Source organism: Micromys minutus (assembly GCF_963924665.1).
Source record: "Micromys minutus genome assembly, chromosome: 1".
In the NCBI taxonomy this organism is placed as follows: domain Eukaryota; kingdom Metazoa; phylum Chordata; class Mammalia; order Rodentia; family Muridae; genus Micromys; species Micromys minutus.
This window is the reverse complement of record NC_137969.1, coordinates 197,063,837-197,084,599: the sequence shown is the minus strand read 5'-3', so window position 1 is coordinate 197,084,599 and position 20,763 is coordinate 197,063,837. Positions and strand designations below refer to the sequence as shown.

Below are 20,763 nucleotides of genomic sequence, written 5' to 3'. Positions count from 1 at the left end.
GATACCTGATTACATACAATGTGTAGTTACGACTAGTACACAAAATAACAGCTGTCTGTTCTTGGCTGGTTTTAAGAAAAGAGTGTGTAGCTTATCCACTTGTATGCATATTTGAACTCCCAATTTTAATCCATGACATCTCTTTCCTGAGTTTCTAAGGACCTATCAAGCCAATCTAAATTATGAGCTTCAAATGAATGTTCATTTACTTTAAACAGCTGTTGACATTTTTGATGCTGGTAAGCTATGAAGTTACATAGGCATTGAGAATACAATTTGAACATTTGATCCCCTTGTATGTATTACAGATTATCAGTTATTGCTGGGATTCCAAGAAATCTCTACAAATGCCTCTAATGACATCAGAGACGATTGGTTCTAATCCTGTAAACTCTCTGGTAAAGAAAGCATGTGACTCTTTGGGTTTAGAGGCCATATCTTTCAGGTCATCCAGAGGTGCCCAAGCCACACCAACAGAGAAGATGGTGATACCTAAAAAATGGAAATATTTTTAAAAAGTTAAAAATAGGTTTAGCTTACATATAAAATTATATAGAGGGAACTAATTTTTAAGTGAATTCTATGCTGGGTTTTTAGGTAGACCACAGTCATTTTGATATGGCAAAAATAATTGGTTAAAGCCAAAAGCTTTGCCATCAGCAACTATATGAAAATACTAAGATTGTCAACCTATTCAAGACCACCGAACAAGCTAGGAAAAGAAAGGAACTCAAGCTGAGAGTTTATGAAGGTCCTGCAGAAGGTACACGTTTGACAGAAGTGACTCCCTGCTGGTGTCATTTTCAGACATTGTCCTAATAAGCACATTAAAGTGAGGCTTGTACAAGAGGACAAATGGGAAGGTTGTGCTATCTGAGGAGTGGGGAGTGTTGGTGATTTTATTTGTTCTACTTCAGTCTTTAAAGCTATATGGACAAGTCCAGTAATCAAAAATTAAATGGCTCAGCAGGTAAGAACATTTATTGCTCTTGCACCGGACCCATGTTCAGTTTCCAGTACCCACATAGTTCACAAGCATCCATAACTCCAGTTCCAGGGCATCCAATGCCCCTTGTGACCTTCATGGTGCAAATACATAAACACAGGAAAAACACTCAAATCTTTCAAAAAAAAATCATTTTAAGATTGCTAGTCTTTAAAGCAATTTGGCAAATAAAAGGGGAAAAAAATCTTAAACTGGGTGTTGGTGGCACAGGCCTTTAATCCCAACATTTGGGAGGCAGAGGCAGGAGGACCTCTTGAGTTTGAAGTCTGCCTAGTCCACAAAGTGATTTCCAGGACTGCCAGAGCTGTTACACAGAAACCCTATCTTAAAACAACGAATTCCCCCTCCCCCAAAAAGTTTCAGTGGAACTTGGAAGAATTTCACTTTGCTCAGACTCCAAAGCTCATAGACTATGTAAATTCACCCTGAAGGGTCCTTTCTACAAAAATGCTGACTCCTAGAATTCACAGGACCCCTTCCTTAATACTAATAGAAAGGACAACCATCTTACCTGCATCATGGGCAGCTGCAGCTGGACCTCTGACATCATCATAGGACTGCCCATCTGTGACAATAACCAGGAAGTTTTTATTGGGGCTGTCCCTTATGGGACCAAATACATTTCTGACAGTAAAGGAAATGGCATCCCCAGTAGCTGTCCCACCACTCATGTAGCGTATGTTTGCTAGGACAGCTAGGACATTCTCTTTGGTGTTATAGTCAGTGAAACTGAATTCTGTGCGCTGGTCATAAGTGAACTGCACAGCTGCTATCTTGGCTCCAATGTCTGAGATTTCAAATGTCTTCGCTATGTTAGAAACAAATTCTAGCATGAGGCGGAAATTGCTATCTCCAACGCTGCTGGAGCCGTCAATCAGAAAGGCGATATTCACTGAGTTGTAACAGGTTTTGCTGCACATCATCTGTTCATGAGTACAGAGCTTCTGCACCAGAGGCTTTACATATTTTGTAGTGCCAAACCAGTTGGGCATGTGGTAAGAGAAGAAGCCATTATTCCTGCACACAGCCTAATGGGGAAAAAAGCAAAAGATAAAAAGTTGCTTAATATTTTGCAAATTATGTAGTACTGGAGAATGAACTTAAAACCTTAGACATGTCCCCAGCCCCTTTGTTAGTTTTCATTTTGAGCTAGGGGTCTTACTCAGATGCACAGGCTAGCCCTGAACCTGTTGCCTTGGCCTCATTGAATAGCTGGGATTACAAGTGTTTTCTTCTAGGCTCATATCAAACATTTTATGTGCATTGATCTAGTTATGGGCTTGTCAGGACTAGGCTTAAGGGGCCCCAAACTGAGTCACTCCTCCCCACGAGCAAGAACCCTTACACCTTACCTTGTCAACAAATGCAACATCTTGAACCATCCCCAGTTCTTCAGGGATGGGCTTGGCCACAGAAACTATAAATACATTGACACCAAACTCTCTGGCCACAATGCCTGCTTCCTCAATGTCATCAGAAGGCCAACCATCAATAAACACCACCACCACTTTTGGTATTCCTTTTCTCACACCAGTGTCTGCTGTAAAGAATTTCTGAGCAGTGTGCTTCAAAGCTTTTCCTAAAAACAAGCAAATGAGCAGCATTTGTGGCAGCTCAGATTATATTTCTATTTTATGGTAATAACTTGATGCCATTAAGAATTTAACTTGCGGAATTCAGTTAGCAAATAGATTATTATCCTTCAGGTCTCGTTTTGGTTTTCATAACCCACACTGCTTCTCCTACCTTCTAGAAGTCTCACATTTTCTTCAGTTAACAGAAAAACAAACAAACCCACCCTTTCCTGTACTCTTGACCCTGCTGATCTATGAGAACAGTTAGGGATCAAGGAGCCTTCCAAAGTCTGCCCCACCTTCCTTCATCGGTTAAGTCTGTTGATTTTTTATTATAAACAGGTACTTTTCTAAAGAAGTAACTCACCTATCTAATGTAAGGATTGTAAGCTCACAGTGGTATAGTTTTTGTTTTGTTTTTAAGAATTATCAGCATGAACTATGGTGGTGCACATCTTTAATGCCAGCACTTGGGAGGTAGAGGCAGGTAGATCTTTGAGTTTGAGGCCAGCCTGGTATACTGTTCCAGGATAGCCAGGGCTACATAGAGAAATCTTGTCTCAAAAGAAAAGAAAGAAGGAAGAAAGGAAAGAAAAAAGAAAAATCAACTGGCCATTGGTATATTTCCCATTATAGAGAATTGTCAGGTGATGACATGTAGATCCCGACAAAACTGAAGTGCTAGGAGGGACTGTCATGAATGGTACAATTCTGCTTTCAGTTCCAATCTCCAAGCTTATGTGTACTTACCTGTGTTGGAGTTACCCCCTCGGAAACCTACTTCCTTTATGGCAAACAAGACATCTTTGGCTGAAGTAAAGTTTTTCAAGTAAAATTCTATTTTGGGGTGTTCACTATAAAAATGAAAAAAGAAAGTTTTTTCAGGAAAGGCAAATAAACAGATGACCTTAAAACATTTACTAGCAGAGGACCCCTGTTCAATTTCCAGAAGCAGCATAGTGTCTCACAAGCATCTAACACCCCTTCTGACCTCTGTGGGCAGCAGGCACACACAACCATCTAACTCACTTCCAAAGGGTCTAACACCCTTTTTGACCTCCGTGGGCAGCAGGCACACACATGATTCAGAGACGTACAAGTGGGGGTGGGGAGGGAACTAATATAAGATAAATAAAACTTAGTCAGACCCAAGTCTTTTAAATCATGTAGTATGCAATCAACTAGCACATTGCTTCCATTCATTGGAAATGTTGCAGAAATGTAACAAGTATACAGTTGCTATATTCAGTGTTTATTATACTTTGCATGATAGCTAAGCATACACAATTTCATATTTTCACAAGGTAGACTTATCCCAATCATTTAAAGAAATGGGCTCAGAACACTTAGGTAATATGCCTAAGAAAACATGACTGCCTTTTAAATTCAGACTCAACTGGCTCCAAAATAATTCCAAAATCTAGGTGGGAACTGGAATAACAGACTGTGGCATGCCTGTAATCCCGGCACCTGAGAGGGAGAGGCAGACAGATCTGAGTTCAAGACCACCCTGGTCTATAAAACAAAACAAAAACAAAAGCCAGCCAGCCAACCAGACAACCAACCAACCAAACAAACAAACCAGCAACATCATAAGAAAAAAGAAAGAAAGAAAGAAAGAAACCAGCAGCTGAGGCAAAGAAACTTGCCTAGGTGCTCATGAAATTGACATTTCATTTTAAATCAACACAGAAAGGGCTCAGTGCTTTAAAGACACTGGGAATGGCTGTATCATATTAAAAAGTTAAATAACTTCTAAGCAGAGCCAACTATAAAAAGTAACAAACAGACTTGGAAGGCAAGACAATGTATCAGAACACTGTTGTGAAAGAGGCTGTGTGAGTTTTCTGAGAGCTTATCAGAAAACTCCAGGGAAAGAGACAGGAGGCTTGCGATTTCTGTTCCTCTGTCACATGGGTTGTTCTTGGAACCTGCTTTCATGTCTCTCCCGGGTGTAATCGTTGGAGTGGGTTTTTACTTTACCCATCATGTTATCCATTAGTATTCAGAATGAAGTTTTCGAGCAAGGGCTGCCTTCATGACGGTATACAGCCTAAACTCAGGAGACATTGGTGGTGTGCAGCTTGAGATTGAACTCAAAGTAAACCTTGCTCATGTGACCTCTCAATCCTCAGAACGCCCTCAGAGTATAAACTGTCTGATACCCTAAATAAAGTTGCCTACTGGATAAGACTCTAGTTCACCTCATTTTTTTTTTTTTTAGGTTCCACTCCTCTGGGTTCACATTGCCAACTAGAGTGGTAACAGCCATTGGATCCCCAATGAAGGACATAGAAAGGGCAACAGCAACAAAGGCAGGGAACAGAGTTCATGGCTGCTTCCTCACAAAAGGAAAGGCCAGGAACTAAATGAAGCAGAAAAAGGTATTCCCGTAAGGTTCCCAAGCTATCAAGCCCCCTTTCTTGATCTCCTACAACTCATTAGGTCCTTTTGTGCCAATGACACACTGAGCCCTGTACAGTCTACCCAGGTCGTCTTTGCTGTTGCTGTTTGCAGTGTTGGAGATTGAGAACTTCACATGTGCATGCAAGTGCTTTCAAAGGTTTTTTTTTTTAAGACTTGGTCTCACTATGTGGCCTTGGCTGCTCTGTTTGTTATGTACTCCAGGCTGATCTTGAACTCACAGAGATGAGTACAAAGCTGACATAGGCAATTATGCCTCCTGAGTGATGAAATTAAAGGTGTGCACCACCATGCCCAGCCATGCATAGACATTCCTAAATTCTGAGTTTCTATTTGGATTACAGCTTGTCCTGATAAGTTGTGGTTAGATATGACTGAAATGAATGTAGCTCGGTAAATTGTCATCATTCAAGACGTCCATAATCTCTTTATTTTATTAAAGTCAGTACCTGGCTTGAACAAGGCCCACGTGTGGTCCTTCTGTTCCAATTCCCAACATTAGTGCCACTTTCCCAACAAAATTCTTCTGCAGATTGAATCTGCGCTGCCCTATATTAAAGCTTCCATCGATGAGAAACGCAATGTCCGCCTTACAGTCTACAGAGAGCCAAAGACGGGCTTTGTTAGTCTCCAGAGCAGCTGAAGGAAACACCATCTCCCAGAGCACTTAGCCTACCTTTATTGCCAGTTTTCTTCTCTGGTGTTTTCTTTAGTCTTTTACCTAAAGAAAACGAAGCAAATGAAGCTCTTGGCAACAACAAGACGCTAACACAGCAGGAACTTCCACCTGGGTGAGCCATGACAAGTGGCGCCCTTCTTAGAAAGACCTTTAAGTTCTTTTCACCGTCTTCTGGGCTGGGAAGGTGATACTCCAACCAAAAACCACAGCAGAGCTGTGACGGGCCTATGTACGTGGCATGAATCTATCCAAGGCTTGATATCTTAAACCCACAATTAAGACAAGATTGGGAATACAGAGCCACATGATTATAATGTCTTTGAATTTAAATTGGCCACTACCAGGGTCGGAGAGACGGAGCAGCATGCATGGCTGCTCACTGCTCTTACAGAAGACCCAGGTTCGGTTCCCACTACTCACATTAAGCCACTCAAGTTACAATAGCCTATAACCTGGACTCCGAAATAGCTACTACCCTCTCTTGGTTCTGCCTTTGCCTGCACACTCACCCATGCACATAAATATATTCAAGCACACACATAAAACAAATCTTCTATGTTAATATTAGTGCTCTAAAGAAAAGCATCCACCTACAACTATGACTCCAAACTATTGCCAGGTAAAAGGGGGATTGGCTTCTGGTTTCCTACCTGAAGGTGGATGGGCTGTGGATACTGCCCGTCCTGTGGCTTCCTGGGTACTGCTTTTGCCTTCTGTCGAAATGAGAAGTTTATTGTTTTTCTCTTCCTTCTCTGCCATTACAACACTATTAATCTAAAGTTCTACATGATAATTAAGAGAGTAGTGGGCTCAGGTATAAACATCTTACTGGCCATTAGGTTCGGAGAATCAAAATGCATTCTTGATGAATTTGAAAAGATCACCCAAACCCGAATTGCCTACTTTGACAGTTAGTTACTTGCTAAGTATCTAGACATCCAGACTGCAAACAATTCAGATTTTGGTTTTCGCTTTGTAAAGAGAGGTTGTTGCCCTCCTAGTCCACCCAAGTTTGGTTTGGGTGACTTCTTAACTACAAGGTTTTCCAACAGAATAAGCAAAGATCAGGCTAAGCAAAGCAGGGAATCCCTCTGAGGAAGTGGGGACACAGCTAAAAACAACGAAACTGTACCTACTGGTCACAGCAAAGGAGGCAGACCATCTGGAAAGCATTTGAGACACGATGCCATTGGCGTCCACAGAGGAATAGTTCTCCCGACCAGGAAGGCTATAGACACGCACAGGTCCCCCTGAGAGGCCAATCACTCCCCTGCAATGCCAGAGTCACAGATGAGACACTACCCGGTAGACAGAGCCATCGGTTGTTTAGATTGGTCAAGAATAGCTGAGTGAAGAAGCTGCCAAAAGATGTGTGCTGATGGCCGTCGAAGACCTGCCCCGTTTACAGAATCAAGTATGTCTACAGAGAGGCACTGTCAAACTTTTAAAACGGACAATAACCATACACTGGTATCTTGTTTCCGACATTTCAGAGATTCAGAACTGACAAAGAAGTGTCAAATTTCTTCAAGTAGTTAACTGCATGTGCCCTTGGCCTGTATTAAAGAAAGAATCACACTCCCGCCTGCACTGCAGGATGGCATGGCATTGGCTTACCATAGTGACATCAGCAAGATATTTGACAACTCTGAGTTCAGCCTCCCCACTTGAAAACCAGAAGAAAGCTGTGTCTACTTTAAGGCTTGTAATGAAAGTTCAAATGACACCACGTGTAATATAAAAACCCTATTATATGCGACACAATGAGGAATATTCTAGAATCATAGGAATGTAGTAGCCATCAAGCACTAATGCAGGACTGGAGGAATGGCTCAGTGTTTGAGAGCTCACTGCTCTTCCAGAAGCCCTGAGTTCACACACACACACACACACACACACACACACACACACATTTTTAAAAACAATGCTCTCTGCTCATAGTCAGAAAGTTTCCCTTGCACATTAAGCCATGCAAGAATACCCAAGAAAATCTCAAAATATGGTCAAAATTGGCACCAAAAAGAAGCAAGCAGGTAGGGGAGGGCTCCACACGTTATAAGTAGGAAAGGAAGTAACCACACCCGTGCCACTTCCCACCCACGAACCCTTCCCATGTCTCCGGCTTACCTATGGACAGCAGCCCCACATATGCTGGATACTGAAGCGTACACTATGTTTCCAAACACAGAAAATTCCTCAAGAGAGCAGCCGCCTGGGCAGAGAACATCTGCTTTCTCTTTTCGGATATCCAGGCCTCTGGTAAAGCAGGTGATGGGGATGGGAACTGGGGAGAAAGGGCGTGTCCTGTAAGAGCTCCTGGGCTTCTTCAAGGAGGGAACATTGCAGGGAAGTGGGATGTGGAATTACACTTATTCCCCAATTCCTATACTTCTACCAAAATACTGACTTAAATGATGACACCGTTTTAGATATTAGCAAGTCAAAGGGGATTTCCAATTTAATCTAGGGCCCAGTTACTACAAGACATCTAATGTGACATTGTTCCCAGTTCTGCATCAACTTGGAAGATGTAATTAAAAGTACAACAGAATGAGAAAATAATGTTAGTTTTTGACCTAGATATAAAAAAATCCTACTTGTGATGAAACTGTGCATAGTCATTTATGATGATGGTAGATCTGTATTGAGCCTCTGTGGGGTGTCTTCATAGACACAGCGAAAGTTTTCAAACTATCCTTCCCAGGGGGCTGTTTAGCCCGGTTACCTGATACAGTCAGTGCCTCACAGCTCCACATTCACATGAGCCAACCAGTTAGCTGGTGCCTGGATCCACAGACTGCTTACTTACTCGGACATTTTACAAATTTTACAAATGAGGAAATGAAAGTCATGGAGTTAATTAGCCTAAGGAGCGCTCCACAACTCCCAAAGGATAGGACACAAGGAAGTTAGTCTTCTACTTGAATCTGATTGCATCTCCTCCAGATCTGTCCAAAGGGATATGGAAGGCAGCAAATCCTTTATTATTATTATTATTATTATTATTATTGAAAGAGCTGCTAATATGCTTTAAATCTTACAGTAGACCAATAAAATATGAAGTTTTGGACCCAGGGTAGCTCATGAAACCAGCCCAGCACTCAGGAAGCTGAGGCAGAAGACGGAGTTTAGGTTAGAGGGCGTTACACAGTGAGTTCCAGCTCAGCCTGAGCTACAACTACACCGCTTCGGAAACGCAAAGAAAGAAGAAAAGTTACTACGAAAGTTACCCCAAAATGGTAATCTGTCAATTTATTGATGATTAAATCGAGATTAGGGTTATTAAATACGACTTTCCAAACATAGGGAATTGAAGTTATTCAAGACTTTTGTAAACGGTGTTTCAAAAAAAAAAAAGAAGAAGAAGTCTCCCTCACCTGACAAGACATGGGATGGTTTTGCAAGTTGAGTAACTTGCCTCTGCCAAGGACCCTTGCCAGGGCTGCTACGGCTCAGTTAAAATCCTAACTTCAAACAGGAGCCTACCACCTCTATCAATAACCCCAATCTTTTCTCTTTTTCAGCGACGGGGATGAGGGTGGGTGGGAGGTGGGAGTAGGGTGGCCGCGGCGACACTGGAATCCTGGACCCAGACCATCTGGAGCTGCTAATAGTTGCTTCGTTGGGCAAAAGGTACTTACCATTTCTACTTTGAAGAAAAGGAAAACTAAGATTTTACAAACGAAACTGTCTCTTAAATCGCAGAAAAGATACCGAACCACACTTGGACTTCTACGTGGAACAAACTCTTTTGAGGCTCCCAGTGAACGTTGTTTTCCATAGAGGTTACATGCACAGCAAGGTTGGACCAGGCTGGACCAGATGTGAGCAGCCCTCCTCTGTGGGCTGGGACCAGTTGTCTCCAGCCCTTTAAACAAGGGACTAACTCTGGACGAATGGTCCCGGGGCTACGTGGCGTGCACCCGGGAAGGAGGCACGGACCGACCCCGGGGACCTGGCGTGGAAAAACAGGTGAGCCCGAGGGGTGCGCTGGAGATGGGTGCGGGCGGGTCTCCTCCTCGCCAGTCCCGCATCCCTCCGCGGGGATGGACTCCAGCCTGCGTGGATTGACCCTGTCCTCCCTCCCTCCTCCGCCAGCACCCAACTCACCCGCTCCCTCCGCGCGCGCGAGCCGGGGCAGCAGTAGCAGCAGCAGCCACGCACCTGCGGAGAGAGGACAGCGAGGTGGCTGCCGCCTCCGCCCGCGCGGGAGGGAGGGGAGGGGGAGTGTACCCACCGAGGCAGAGAGCAGGGATCCAGGACGAGGGCATGGCGGGGGTCTGCGTGGACCTGCGGGAGAGTGAGGCGTGAGCGAGGCTCGCTGGGGACCGCATGGCCCCGCGCTCCTCGGAAGCGGGCGACGGCGGGAGAGCCGGGCCGCTGCAGAACGAGCAACTCCAGACGCGCTGTGCCACCTCGGACCAGCGAGGGGGGACACCGGGACACACAGACAGGGACGGACCCCGTGCATCACCCCGGGTCCCGCACCTGCGTGAGATCCGCCCGGCGACACCCGAGTGCGGTAAGCGCGGCTCCGCGGCCGCTATAAAGGCGGGCGGCGCGCATGAGCACTGTGCAGGGGGCGCGGGCGGGGGCTAGGAGTGGTCTCCCCCCCACCTAGGGCGGTGGCCGCCCAGCTCCGCCCTCGGCCCCCCGACGGCACCCGGGGGAGGCCAGCGCACTGGCGCCTCTCCCTGCGGTGTGGGGGTTCACTGGGGAGGCGTGGAGGTCGCCGGTGGCGTCCGGGGACTTGATGGGAAAAGGCGTCGGAGCGCTCTTGGGGAGACGCCTGGGGACGCTCAGGGCATACAGGGTACAGGACAGAGACCGCAGCCTTGAGGGAATTGAGGGGCCCCTCCTCAAGTGTAGAGCAGCCAAGCCACCCTGTCCTGAGAACAAAACTTCCGAGCTTCGCGCCCTGTGGGAACAGTGCCTACTTTTAAAATAAAACCAAACAGCATTTGGTGAATGTTGTGGTGGAAAACTTGTTCTAGGGGCTCGGCCTCTGGACTTCTTTTCTGCTGGAAAAACGGTTTTCATTGATGGGTCATCAGTTGTAAGGGGTAGTAGAGTGCCCCTGACCTCCAGGAATATTTACGTTTTTCTCTTTTCTTCCTCTTTCCCCAGATAAGGAAGATTCATGCCCGTTTGTGTTTCCAGTCTCAAATCTGGTGATTCCATAGACCTTTAGATTTGGAAATATGTACTCCCCACTTCTATTATAGTGACTTTTCGTGAAGGGCACGGAGAAAGAACCAAACACAGGGAGCGTCCATGACAGCCCGCAAGGTAGCTGAGGAAACAGCCCTGCTTTAGTATTTTATTTTATTATTTTGTTTTTGAGACTTGGAGGGAAAACCAGAAAGGGGATAACATTTGAAATGTAAATAAAATATATCCAATTAAAAAAACACATAAACACGCCAGGGCAGCGTGAGCGCGCGCGCGTGTGTGTATGTGTGTGTGTGTGTGTGTGTGTGTGTGTGTGTATGAGAGAGAGAGACAGAGACAGACACAGACAGACAGAGACCCCATAATCCTTCTCTCCTTCCTCCTCCAATTCTTCTTGTAACAGAGTTTATCTTATTACCCAACTTGAGACATGGTTTTAAGGTAGTTTACAATGATCTTGAATTCATTATCCTCCTGCCTCGGCCTTCTGTAGTGCCACGTATGGCCCATCACACCTGGTTACAATACCTGTTTTAAATCTAGCTTTATTTAGTTATAATTACGTCATAGAATCCATCCATTCAAAGAACAGGCTGCAGTGACTTCTAGTAAGTTTATGATCCTCATCTTAGACCAATTTCAGAATATTTAATCACATCAAAAATGATGCCTCCTGGTGATTAGCGTGCAGGCTCTTTCTTCACCACCACGTGACCTCAGCAATCTACTTCTCCCGTATAGATCTGTCTTGTTCGGACGTTTCTGTAAGCCGACATGGTGTTGAAGTTTGCCTGTGCTGAAGGTGTGTGTGGAGCGTTCCCCTGTCAGCTGAACAGCCCTTCCTTGTTCAGAATGCCTTGGTGGTTTTCCCAGGCAGCCTGGTTTGATTTCTTTTATCACCTGGATGTCTTCCGAGAAGGAAGGGACCAAATTGCTTGATTGGTAGCTTGAGAAGGACTGGGTGTTTCTTTTTCATGACTGCTTGAAAGATTTGATGCCTTTCATGAGAGACCTGTGCTTTTCTCGGAAGTCCACTTAACCATCCTTGATATTTTGGTTGGAAGAAACATTGAAGATGAAGACAATTAAAACTGTCTTTTCCATGGCTGTTCTTTGAGTGCCCTACACCAGGATTGGAGAGGCTCCTGGAGTCAGGCTGGGGAAACTGTCGCGATCTTGTATAATCCGTTGCCAGGCAGCAACTCAGGCAGCATGGCGGAAGGGGTGCAAGGCAGAGTTCCTGCAGGGCACAGTCCCTGATGCTGTTCCACAGTGATCAGGCAGAATCAAAATCCTGCAGTTAGTGCCATGACAGACCCGGGTCTGTGACTTAAGAAATAGAGGAAATAGCTCATTAAGTTTCATGGTTGTTTACCCAGGCATTTTAATTATTTTGTTTTGAAACATTTAAGAGAAGTTAAGTCTTTATTGATTTTTATTCTTTTGGAAAGACCAACCAAGGAGGGTGAAGGAGTCGGGCAATATTTCTTTCCCTCAGTTAATTTTTTTTCATGTTCACCATAAATATATGGAGGGAAAATATGTGCTTTCAGAGCCAGAGGAAGAGGCAGATCTGATGCACTTGACTGAAAAAGACAAATTGTTAAAATTCCATTTTCGTATTCAGTTGGGTGACATTTCAGAGCATTGTCCAGGGTTGCTAGTTATCTTGCTCTAACAGGGCTGGAAAGATGGCTCAGTGGTTAAGAGCATGGACTGCTCTTCCAGAGGTCCTGAGTTCAAACCCCAGCAACCACATGGTGACTCACAACCATCTGTAATGAGATCTGATCCCCTTTTCTGTTTGTGTCTAAAGACAGCTACAGTGTACTTATATATTATAATTGAACACATAAAAATATCTCGCTCTAACAAAGACCATTTATATTAAAAACAAACAGACAGAGAGCAACTAGTTCCTAAGTGGGTTGCTGTGAGGACCACCTTCGGAGCACTGATTTGTATGGCAGCCTGGGTTTCCACGTCCCCAAGGCAGTCTGATCCTTTTTCTTCGGGTTAGGGCCAGAGACTTAGGCATTTTAAAAACCTCTCTGGATGACTCTAATGCATAGCCCAAGATACATAATACTTAAGGTTCAATGTTAGAAAAATTAATAATTTTAATCTTTCACAGGCTTTTCACCTTTTTATTGAGATTCTATTCCTGTGTCAGGTGTGCTTCCACAATGAAACACAAATTATAGTTGTTTAAAAACAATGTCCAGTGATAGTGAAATGGCTCAGCACGGAAAGATTCTAGCTCCGCAAGCCTGGCCATCAGAATTTTAACCGGCTTCAGAGTTATCCCTGATCTCCAGAGGTGGGAGCCATATCTTGTACACACACACACACACACACACACACACACACAACTTTCTAATAAACAAAAGGAGTAAATTCCTTATGAAAACATTTATTAATTGCTGATCTTTGTGCCTGTACTTCTCTTCCCTCAGCTTCAGTGAACCTGGTTTTGTGTTGAGGTCTTTGATCCACTTGGACTTGAGTTGTGTGCAGGGTGATAAATATGGATCTATCTGCAAGCTTTTACATGCAGACATCCAGTTAGACTGGCACCATTTGTTAAACATGCTTTTCTTTTTCCACTGTGTATTTCTAGCTGCTTTATAAAAAAATCAGGTGCTTATGGGTGTGTTTGGGTTCTTAACTCCATTGATCAATGTGTCCATTTTTTATATGCCAATACCATATGGTTTTTATTAGTATAGCTCTGCAGTAGAGCTTGAAATCAGGGATGGTTATTTTACTGAATAGGACTGTTTTAGCTATCCTATTTTTCCCATATTAAGTTGAGTATTGTTCTTTCAAGATCTGTAAAGAGTTACATTTGGGACCTGAGTCCTTTTACTATGTTGCCTCATCCAGCCTTAAAGGGGAGGTGCCTAACTTTATTGCAACTTGGTGTGCCATGTTTGTTTGATATTCCCAGGAGGCCTTTTCTGAAGAGAAGGGATGGGGGAGGAGGAGGAGGGGAGGGACTGAGAGGAGAGGAGGGAGATTTGCTGTAGAGATTTGATATATGAGATAATAAATTAATAAAAAATAAAGTTATTTTAAAAAATCCAAACATGATGTGTTGGCCACCCTTGTCAACCTGATACAACTTAAAATTCTCTGGGGCAAAAAGATATCAATGAGGGATTATGTAGATCACGTTGGCCTGTGATTGTGGCTATGGAAGATTGTCTTGATTGCCTTAATTCCCTAAGTTTGGACTTGGACTTTGAAAGAGTAGAGAAAGCAAGTTGTGCTCACAACATATGCATGCATTTTATTCTCTCTTTGCTCTTTTCAAAAAAACACATTTTAAAGATTTGTTTTATTTTTCATTGTGGTTCTGAGGAATATGCTCAGGTGAGTTCACAGCCCACAGAGACATCTGATGTCCTTGGGCTGAAGTTGTAAGTCATGTGATATGGGTGCTGGAACTGAACCAGGGTCCTGTGCAAGAGAAATTTATGTGCTCTTAACCACTGAGCCATCTCTCAATTCTCTCTCTGCTCTTGGACTCGATGTGATTAGCTTCCCTGAGTTTCTGCTTGACTTTCCCACAATGATGAACTGTAACCAGGAACTGTAAGCCAAATAGCCCTTTCTCCCAAGATGATTTTGGTCAAGGTGTTTATCACAACAGAAATGAAGTTCGGACTGTTGGCCTGTAAGATAGGTGGGAATTAGTGCTGACCTCAGATCCTTACTCCAATGCCCTTTAGAAGTGACTATTATGATGCTGTTACTGGGGAACAGCTCATTCTTGCTTCACAAGTGCTTGATCTGCGCAGCGCAACCACTGATGTTTGGACCAGTTGTCTGAAGCCATTGCTACAGTAAGCCTTCTCATTGAGCTACTGAGATCTGAAATAAACTTTCTTGTTTGTGTGGTCCCAGGATTATGTATTAATGATGTTGCTAAAAGGTAAGGTTCGTAAATAATTTCTATAGGTCAAAAAACATAAGCTGAATATAAAATGTGTCTAGAAAATTAAGTGTGGAAAATATAAATTTTTATCTATCTGTCTGTCTATCAAGACAGAGTCTTTCTACATAGCTTTGCTGTCCTGAAACTCACTATGTAGACTAAGCTGGCCTCAAACTTACAGAGATCCAATGCCTCTGTCTCTCTATAACTGGGATTAAAGCATACATACATCGTCATCTATAACATTTTAGGTGTTTAACAGGGGGTTGATTTTTTTTTTAGTTTTAATTTTTTACATTTCAATCTAGTTTATTGATATTCTAAACTGACAGTATTTTAGCACAGTTGTTAAAGACCTTTTAGTATTTTGTCAAACTTAACTAACCGTAAAACATGTAACATCATTATCCTTATGTTTTTGTGAGTTAAATTTTTGTTTGTCAGCTGCCTGCAGCTCCTAGATGGAGACATCTGCATTGATGGTCAGCAACTGGGGTGGGCCTGGTAGACAACCTGGGAAGATCAGGCAAGAATCGTTGGTGAGGGGCTGGCAGTCAGTGGTCCTGTCCTTGACAAAGAACAAGATAACCTTGGAAAGTCCAAAGATGTTTATGTTCAAACTGTGGCTTCCTTTTTGCCCCACAATTTTCTAAATGCAGGACTCAGAAGTAGAAAGCTCAGGGCCAGTGAACACCCTCTACAGCCTCCTACCATCTCCAGAGCTCTGAGCAGTTCAGAACACCAATACGAGTCTCCCACAAATAGATCACAGTGGTTGACTTACTACCCACAACCCAATCAATACACGTGGACCCTCTTGGCTTAGCCATTCACTGCTCAAGATATACAAATTAGCAGTCTTTAGAGTGAATGAGAGCCTATCTAGCCCACAGCGTGAAGTGGCTTCTGGTATAGGAAGAAGGGAAACCCCTCAAGAGATTGCAGTCCTGGGCAGATGACTTTCTACCTTCCAGAGTCAGTATCAGTTTGAGCACGATGAAGCAGAAGGCTGCCTGACTTCAGCTGACTACTCTTCCACCTGGCCAGCCCCAGTATCAGAGAACCCAGAAGGAAATTATGCCAATGCATGGTTTGTGGGTTGTTCCGTTTTGAAGTTTGTTTGAAAGTTCAGGTTTCATTATGCCGTTTTTCATTCTTAAAATATGCATGTGTGTGTGCATGTGCATGCACACGTGTGTGTAAGCCAGGAAAAGGGCCATTGGGTGCCCTCTGTTAGTCTTTGCCTGTTCTTTCCAGGCAGGCAGGGTCTCTTCTTGAAAAGGGGGCTTGCATCTCAAACCTGGAGTTACAAGTGGTTTTGAGAATGCCAGGTTTGTTACGTGGGTGCTGGGATCCGAACTCTGGTCTGCATGGCTGTGTGGCAAGTGCTTCAACTGCAGGGACATCTCTCCAGCCCCACCCCAGTATTTTCACAGGAAAGTTGTTTCTGTCGCTTCTCTTTCCTCATCTTCCTGTCCCAGTATCCTCTCTTCCACTTACACGTCACAGGCATCCCTGTTTTTCCTTCCTCAGCCGCTCTGCGACCCTTTCCTGCTCTCTGTGGTTGTATGTTTATGAGTATCCTCACAGGACTCGTGTACATACACAATCATCGAAAGCCACGCTCTGCACATGGGAGGGAGCACGTGAGCCCGGGTCACCTTGCTTAATATGCTTTTCAGAATCGCCCATTCTTTTCCTACAAATTCTGTAATTCCATTTTTTCTTCACAGCTGAATAAAGTTCCAGTGCATGTGTCATTGGCATGCACTGTTCCTCTGTTGCTGGGCGTCTAGGCTGGCACCACCGCCTTGCTATTGTGAATGATGCAGCAGTAACACATGGGTGTGCAGGGACCTCTGTGGCAGGGTGTGGAGCATATACGCTGGAGTGGCATCTGGGTCACACGATTTTTTGTTTTGTTTTGTTGTTCTTTTTTAATTTTATTTTTCTGAGATAGGGTCCCTCTATGTAGCTCTGACTGTTCTGGAACTTATATATATTCAAGGCTGGCCTTGAACTCAGATCCTCCTGCTTCCCATGTGCTGGGATTGAAAGCTTGTACTGTCATGCCTGGTTCAGCTGAGTATTATTAAATATACATATATTTATGCATATTAAATATACACATGTCTATATATTGATATGCATTGTACCACTGAGGGCTAGAGGAGGGTATTGGATCCCTGGAGCTGGAATTACAAGGCCCTGGGCCTCTGCAAGAGCAGCAAATGTTCTGAACCTGTGAGCCATCTCTCCAGCCTCAGCGGTTCAAGTGTTCAATCAGTCTAGGACCCACTTGAATTGAGTTCTGGGAAGTGTAGGAGATACAGATCTAACTTCATTTTCTGCAGATGTCTATCCAGTTTGCAGCACTGATTTCCAGTGTATGCTCCTCGACACCTTTGTCAATTCCCGGCAGTTGTGGCTATGCGGGTTTATTTCTGAGGTCCTCTGTTCTGCTCCATTGGTCTACCTGTCTGTCCTGTGCCACTACCAGGCAGTCTCTGTAGATTAGTTATCAGCTGTTAGGAAGCAGGGAACACTGAACGCACAGCTAGAATTCCCCACGTTAGGTATTGTGTGTTTGTGTGCCTGCATGTGAATGCTGTGGGTTTAAAAGAGCTTTGGATGGTTAGAGAGAGGGCTCAGTGGTTAAGAGCTCTGGCTGTTTTTCCAGAGGACCTGGGTCCAGTTTCTAGCACCCACGTGGTGGCCCAGCAATGTCTGTAAACCCTGCTCCAGAGGATCCCACACCCTTACTCTGACAAACATGCCGGCAAAGTGCCAATGCACACAAAATGAAAATAGATAATTATTGTTTAAAAAGGGAAAGAAGAGAGATGCCGCAACTGGGAACTGAACTCCAGTCCTCTGGAACAGCAGCAATGTGCTCTGAACACTGAGCCATCTGGCCAGCTCCGAGCTTCTGCTCCCCTACCCCCTTTTTAAAAGATTTATTTTATTTATATGAGTACACTGTAGCTGTCTGCAGACACACCAGAAGAGGGCATCAGTCCCATCACAGATGGTTGTGAGCCACCATGTGGTTGCTGGGAATTGAACTCAGAACCTCTGGAAGAGCAGTCAGTGTTCTTACCAACTCTCTCGAGCCCCCAGGATCTAAGTCACAGGATGATGTCATCTGTGTTTTCCCGTTTACCTGATCAGGAAAATCCCCCACAGTCTGGCCTGGAAAGCTTCTGACAAGCACACCTTAACGCTACAGTTGAGTTTGTACTTACATTAAACCCAACAGCACCATTTGAAGTCTGGCACTGTGACACCTCAAGCGTTGTCTGTTCTGGGTTGATTTGCTAGTCACAATCTCTTGAATGGGGTTTTGGAATTTTTTTTTTCTTTTTACTAATTCTATGAAGCGTCACTGGAATTTTTATGGTGCTTGCACCAAATTGGTAGATCACTTTGGGTAGTATATTTTTGCTGTATGCATTCTGACAATGCAGGAACATAGCTCTTTCCATAGTCTGGTATTTTCTTTAAATTCTTTTTAAAAAATGGTTTTAACGTCCCCAGTGTAGACCTTCATTAGGTTTATTCCCAGATACTTAAAAGAAGCTTCTGTGGTTGTGATATCTTACCTAAGTTCTTTCTCATCAAGTCTTTTTATTGATACACATCAATATAGAAGAAAGTTACTTGTTTTTATATACTGGTCACTTTATCCCGCAGCATTATTGAAAGCGTTCATTAGGTCTCAGAGTTTTCTGGTAAAGTCACAGGGATTTTTAGGGATAGGATCATGTTGTTTGTAAATATGGATAATTTATTTTGTTCCTTATTTTTTCCCGTTTATATTTTTTCTTCTGGGCCACTGCTCTAGCTAACGCTTTAAGCACTATGTTCATAAGAGTAGATGGAGCAGGACACCCTGAGCCATTTCTCAAACCTCTCTGTAGTTTTCTTTTTGTATGCTGTGCAAGCCTGTACCAAGTTTTGTTTTTTAATTGTGAGTGTTAGTGTGGAGTTCAGAGGATCAGTTTGTATATCTTTCTGTATGTATCCTACTGTGAGTATCCTACTGTGTGGGTCCTACTGTGTGTATCCTACTGTGTGTGTCCTACTGTGTGGGTCCCACTGTGTGGGTCCTACTGTGTGGGTCCCACTGTGTGGGTCCTACTGTGTTTATCCTACTGTGTGTGTGTCCTTCTGTGTGGGTGTCCTACTGTGTGTATCCTATTGTGTGGGTCCCACTGTGTGTATCCTACTGTGTGTGTCCCACTGTGTGGGTCCTACTGTGTGTATCCTACTGTGTGGGTCCTACTGTGTGTATACTACTGTGTGGGTCCCACTGTGTGGGTCCTACTGTGTGGATCCTGGAGACTGAAACCAGTCTTTACCTTCTTATTTGTCTTTCTAGTTTGTGATTACATTAAGAAGTGTTGGTGTTAGCCAGGTGATGTTGATATATGCCTTTAATTCCAGCAGTCAGGAGCCAGAGGCAGGTGGATCTTTGTGAGTTCAAGGCTAACCTGGTCTACACAGGGAGTTCCAGGATAGCCAAGGATATACACAGAGGAGCCTGTCCTGAAAAAACAAAACAACAGAAAAGAGAAGTGTGGTAAGACAAAGTGTTGCTGAGCGGAGCTGGCCTGTGGGCTGCTGGGAGGCTCCAGCTGTGACTGCATCCAGTGCCTCTCGCCTGGCCTGTGGCGCTGCTGCTGCTCAAGCCGCTGTGGGGAGGAGAGCGTGGGGCTGCAGTGCTGCCCAAGGGCTGCGAACACCAAGGTTATGCCTGGGAACTGGCAGGGTGGCTCGTGTACAGCACCTTTGGTATTTGTTTTATTACCTATAATACAGCCTGCTGAGAGATGGCCCCACGTAGTGCTGACGAGAGTGTGTACTCCCTCTCCATCTTACCTATGACGCCCCACGCAGTGCTGACGAGAGTGTGTACTCCCTCTCCATCTTACCTATGACGCCCCACGCAGTGCTGACGAGAGTGTGTACTCCCTCTCCATCTTACCTATGACGCCCCACGCAGTGCTGACGAGAGTGTGTACTCCCTCTCCATCTTACCTATGACGCCCCACGCAGTGCTGACGAGAGTGTGTACTCCCTCTCCATCTTACCTATGACGCCCCACGCAGTGCTGACGAGAGTGTGTACTCCCTCTCCATCTTACCTATGACGCCCCACGCAGTGCTGACGAGAGTGTGTACTCCCTCTCCATCTTACCTATGACGCCCCACGCAGTGCTGACGAGAGTGTGTACTCCCTCTCCATCTGTGTAGTGGATGCTCTGTAAGTAATTGTTAATCCAACTGGTCTCTGGTGTAATGTGGCTCTGAGAATTCTTTGCTGAGTTTTAATGTGGAAGACTTATCTAGGTGTGAGCATGGGGACTAAAGTCTTTCATCATAACTGTGTCTGGACTAAAAGGCACTTTATGCCTTTAGTGTTTGTTTTATAAAATTAGAGGCCCCACAACGTGATGTATAAATATTTACAATGTTCATAAGTGCTTGATGATTGTCTCTCTATTCACATATGGTTCCCTCCTTTATCTCTCTGACTAGTGTAGCTGGTCTTTACTACTTTGTGGATTCTTCTTTTTCCCACCCTTTAGCCCCCTGGTTTCATCACCTAGATAGGAGACAAACAAGGAGAGAGGGGAGAGAGGAATTAGGAAAATCCCTGGATCTAATTTCTTTCCTATTGTTTCTTCTTTGACCACGGTTACTAGCAAACCACAACCAACCTCCCTAAATGACTAATACCCATCGGCCCCACCTCTTGGGACCCTTGATTTTATACACCTTTTATAAAATTCCCAGAATCCCAGACATCTCACAACTACAGAAATTATCTGCAGCTGGCAAAACCATGCTTCTGCTAAAGAATGAGGCAAAGCATGGTCAGCTGCTGTGGACAGTCTGAAACAGCACCACATCCCTACCCCAGAGATTAAGACAAAAGCACACTCTTATAATGTTTCTGTGTTTTT

The 20,763-nt window shown here is 44.3% G+C and overlaps 1 protein-coding gene and 1 pseudogene across 8 annotated transcripts in view; both read right to left on the bottom strand.

Moving 5' to 3' along the window:
• Positions 1-316: 316 nt before the first annotated feature.
• On the bottom strand, positions 317-9,954 carry COCH (cochlin; the record flags this gene model as incomplete). 7 transcript variants are annotated; one of them, XM_080941521.1, is made up of 11 exons in its annotated part: positions 317-492; positions 1,518-2,034; positions 2,359-2,585; positions 3,331-3,434; positions 5,454-5,601; positions 5,681-5,725; positions 6,334-6,396; positions 6,820-6,953; positions 7,811-7,967; positions 9,785-9,847; positions 9,921-9,954. In XM_080941521.1, 11 exons carry the CDS (start codon positions 9,952-9,954, stop codon positions 317-319), a joined length of 1,668 nt encoding a protein of 555 aa, XP_080797647.1. The 7 variants fall into 7 exon arrangements, with proteins under 7 accessions (XP_080797647.1, XP_080797649.1, XP_080797648.1 ...); XM_080941523.1 differs by having other exon boundaries at positions 5,681-5,718; positions 6,816-6,953; positions 9,794-9,847; XM_080941522.1 differs by having other exon boundaries at positions 9,794-9,847.
• A 346-nt stretch (positions 9,955-10,300) lies between these two features.
• Positions 10,301-20,763, bottom strand: part of LOC308417134 (casein kinase I-like) — a 143,402-nt pseudogene continuing 132,939 nt past the window's right edge. The window contains exon 2 of the transcript in view: positions 10,301-10,517. The product of the transcript in view is annotated as a casein kinase I-like (transcript). The remainder of the gene's footprint in view (positions 10,518-20,763) is intronic.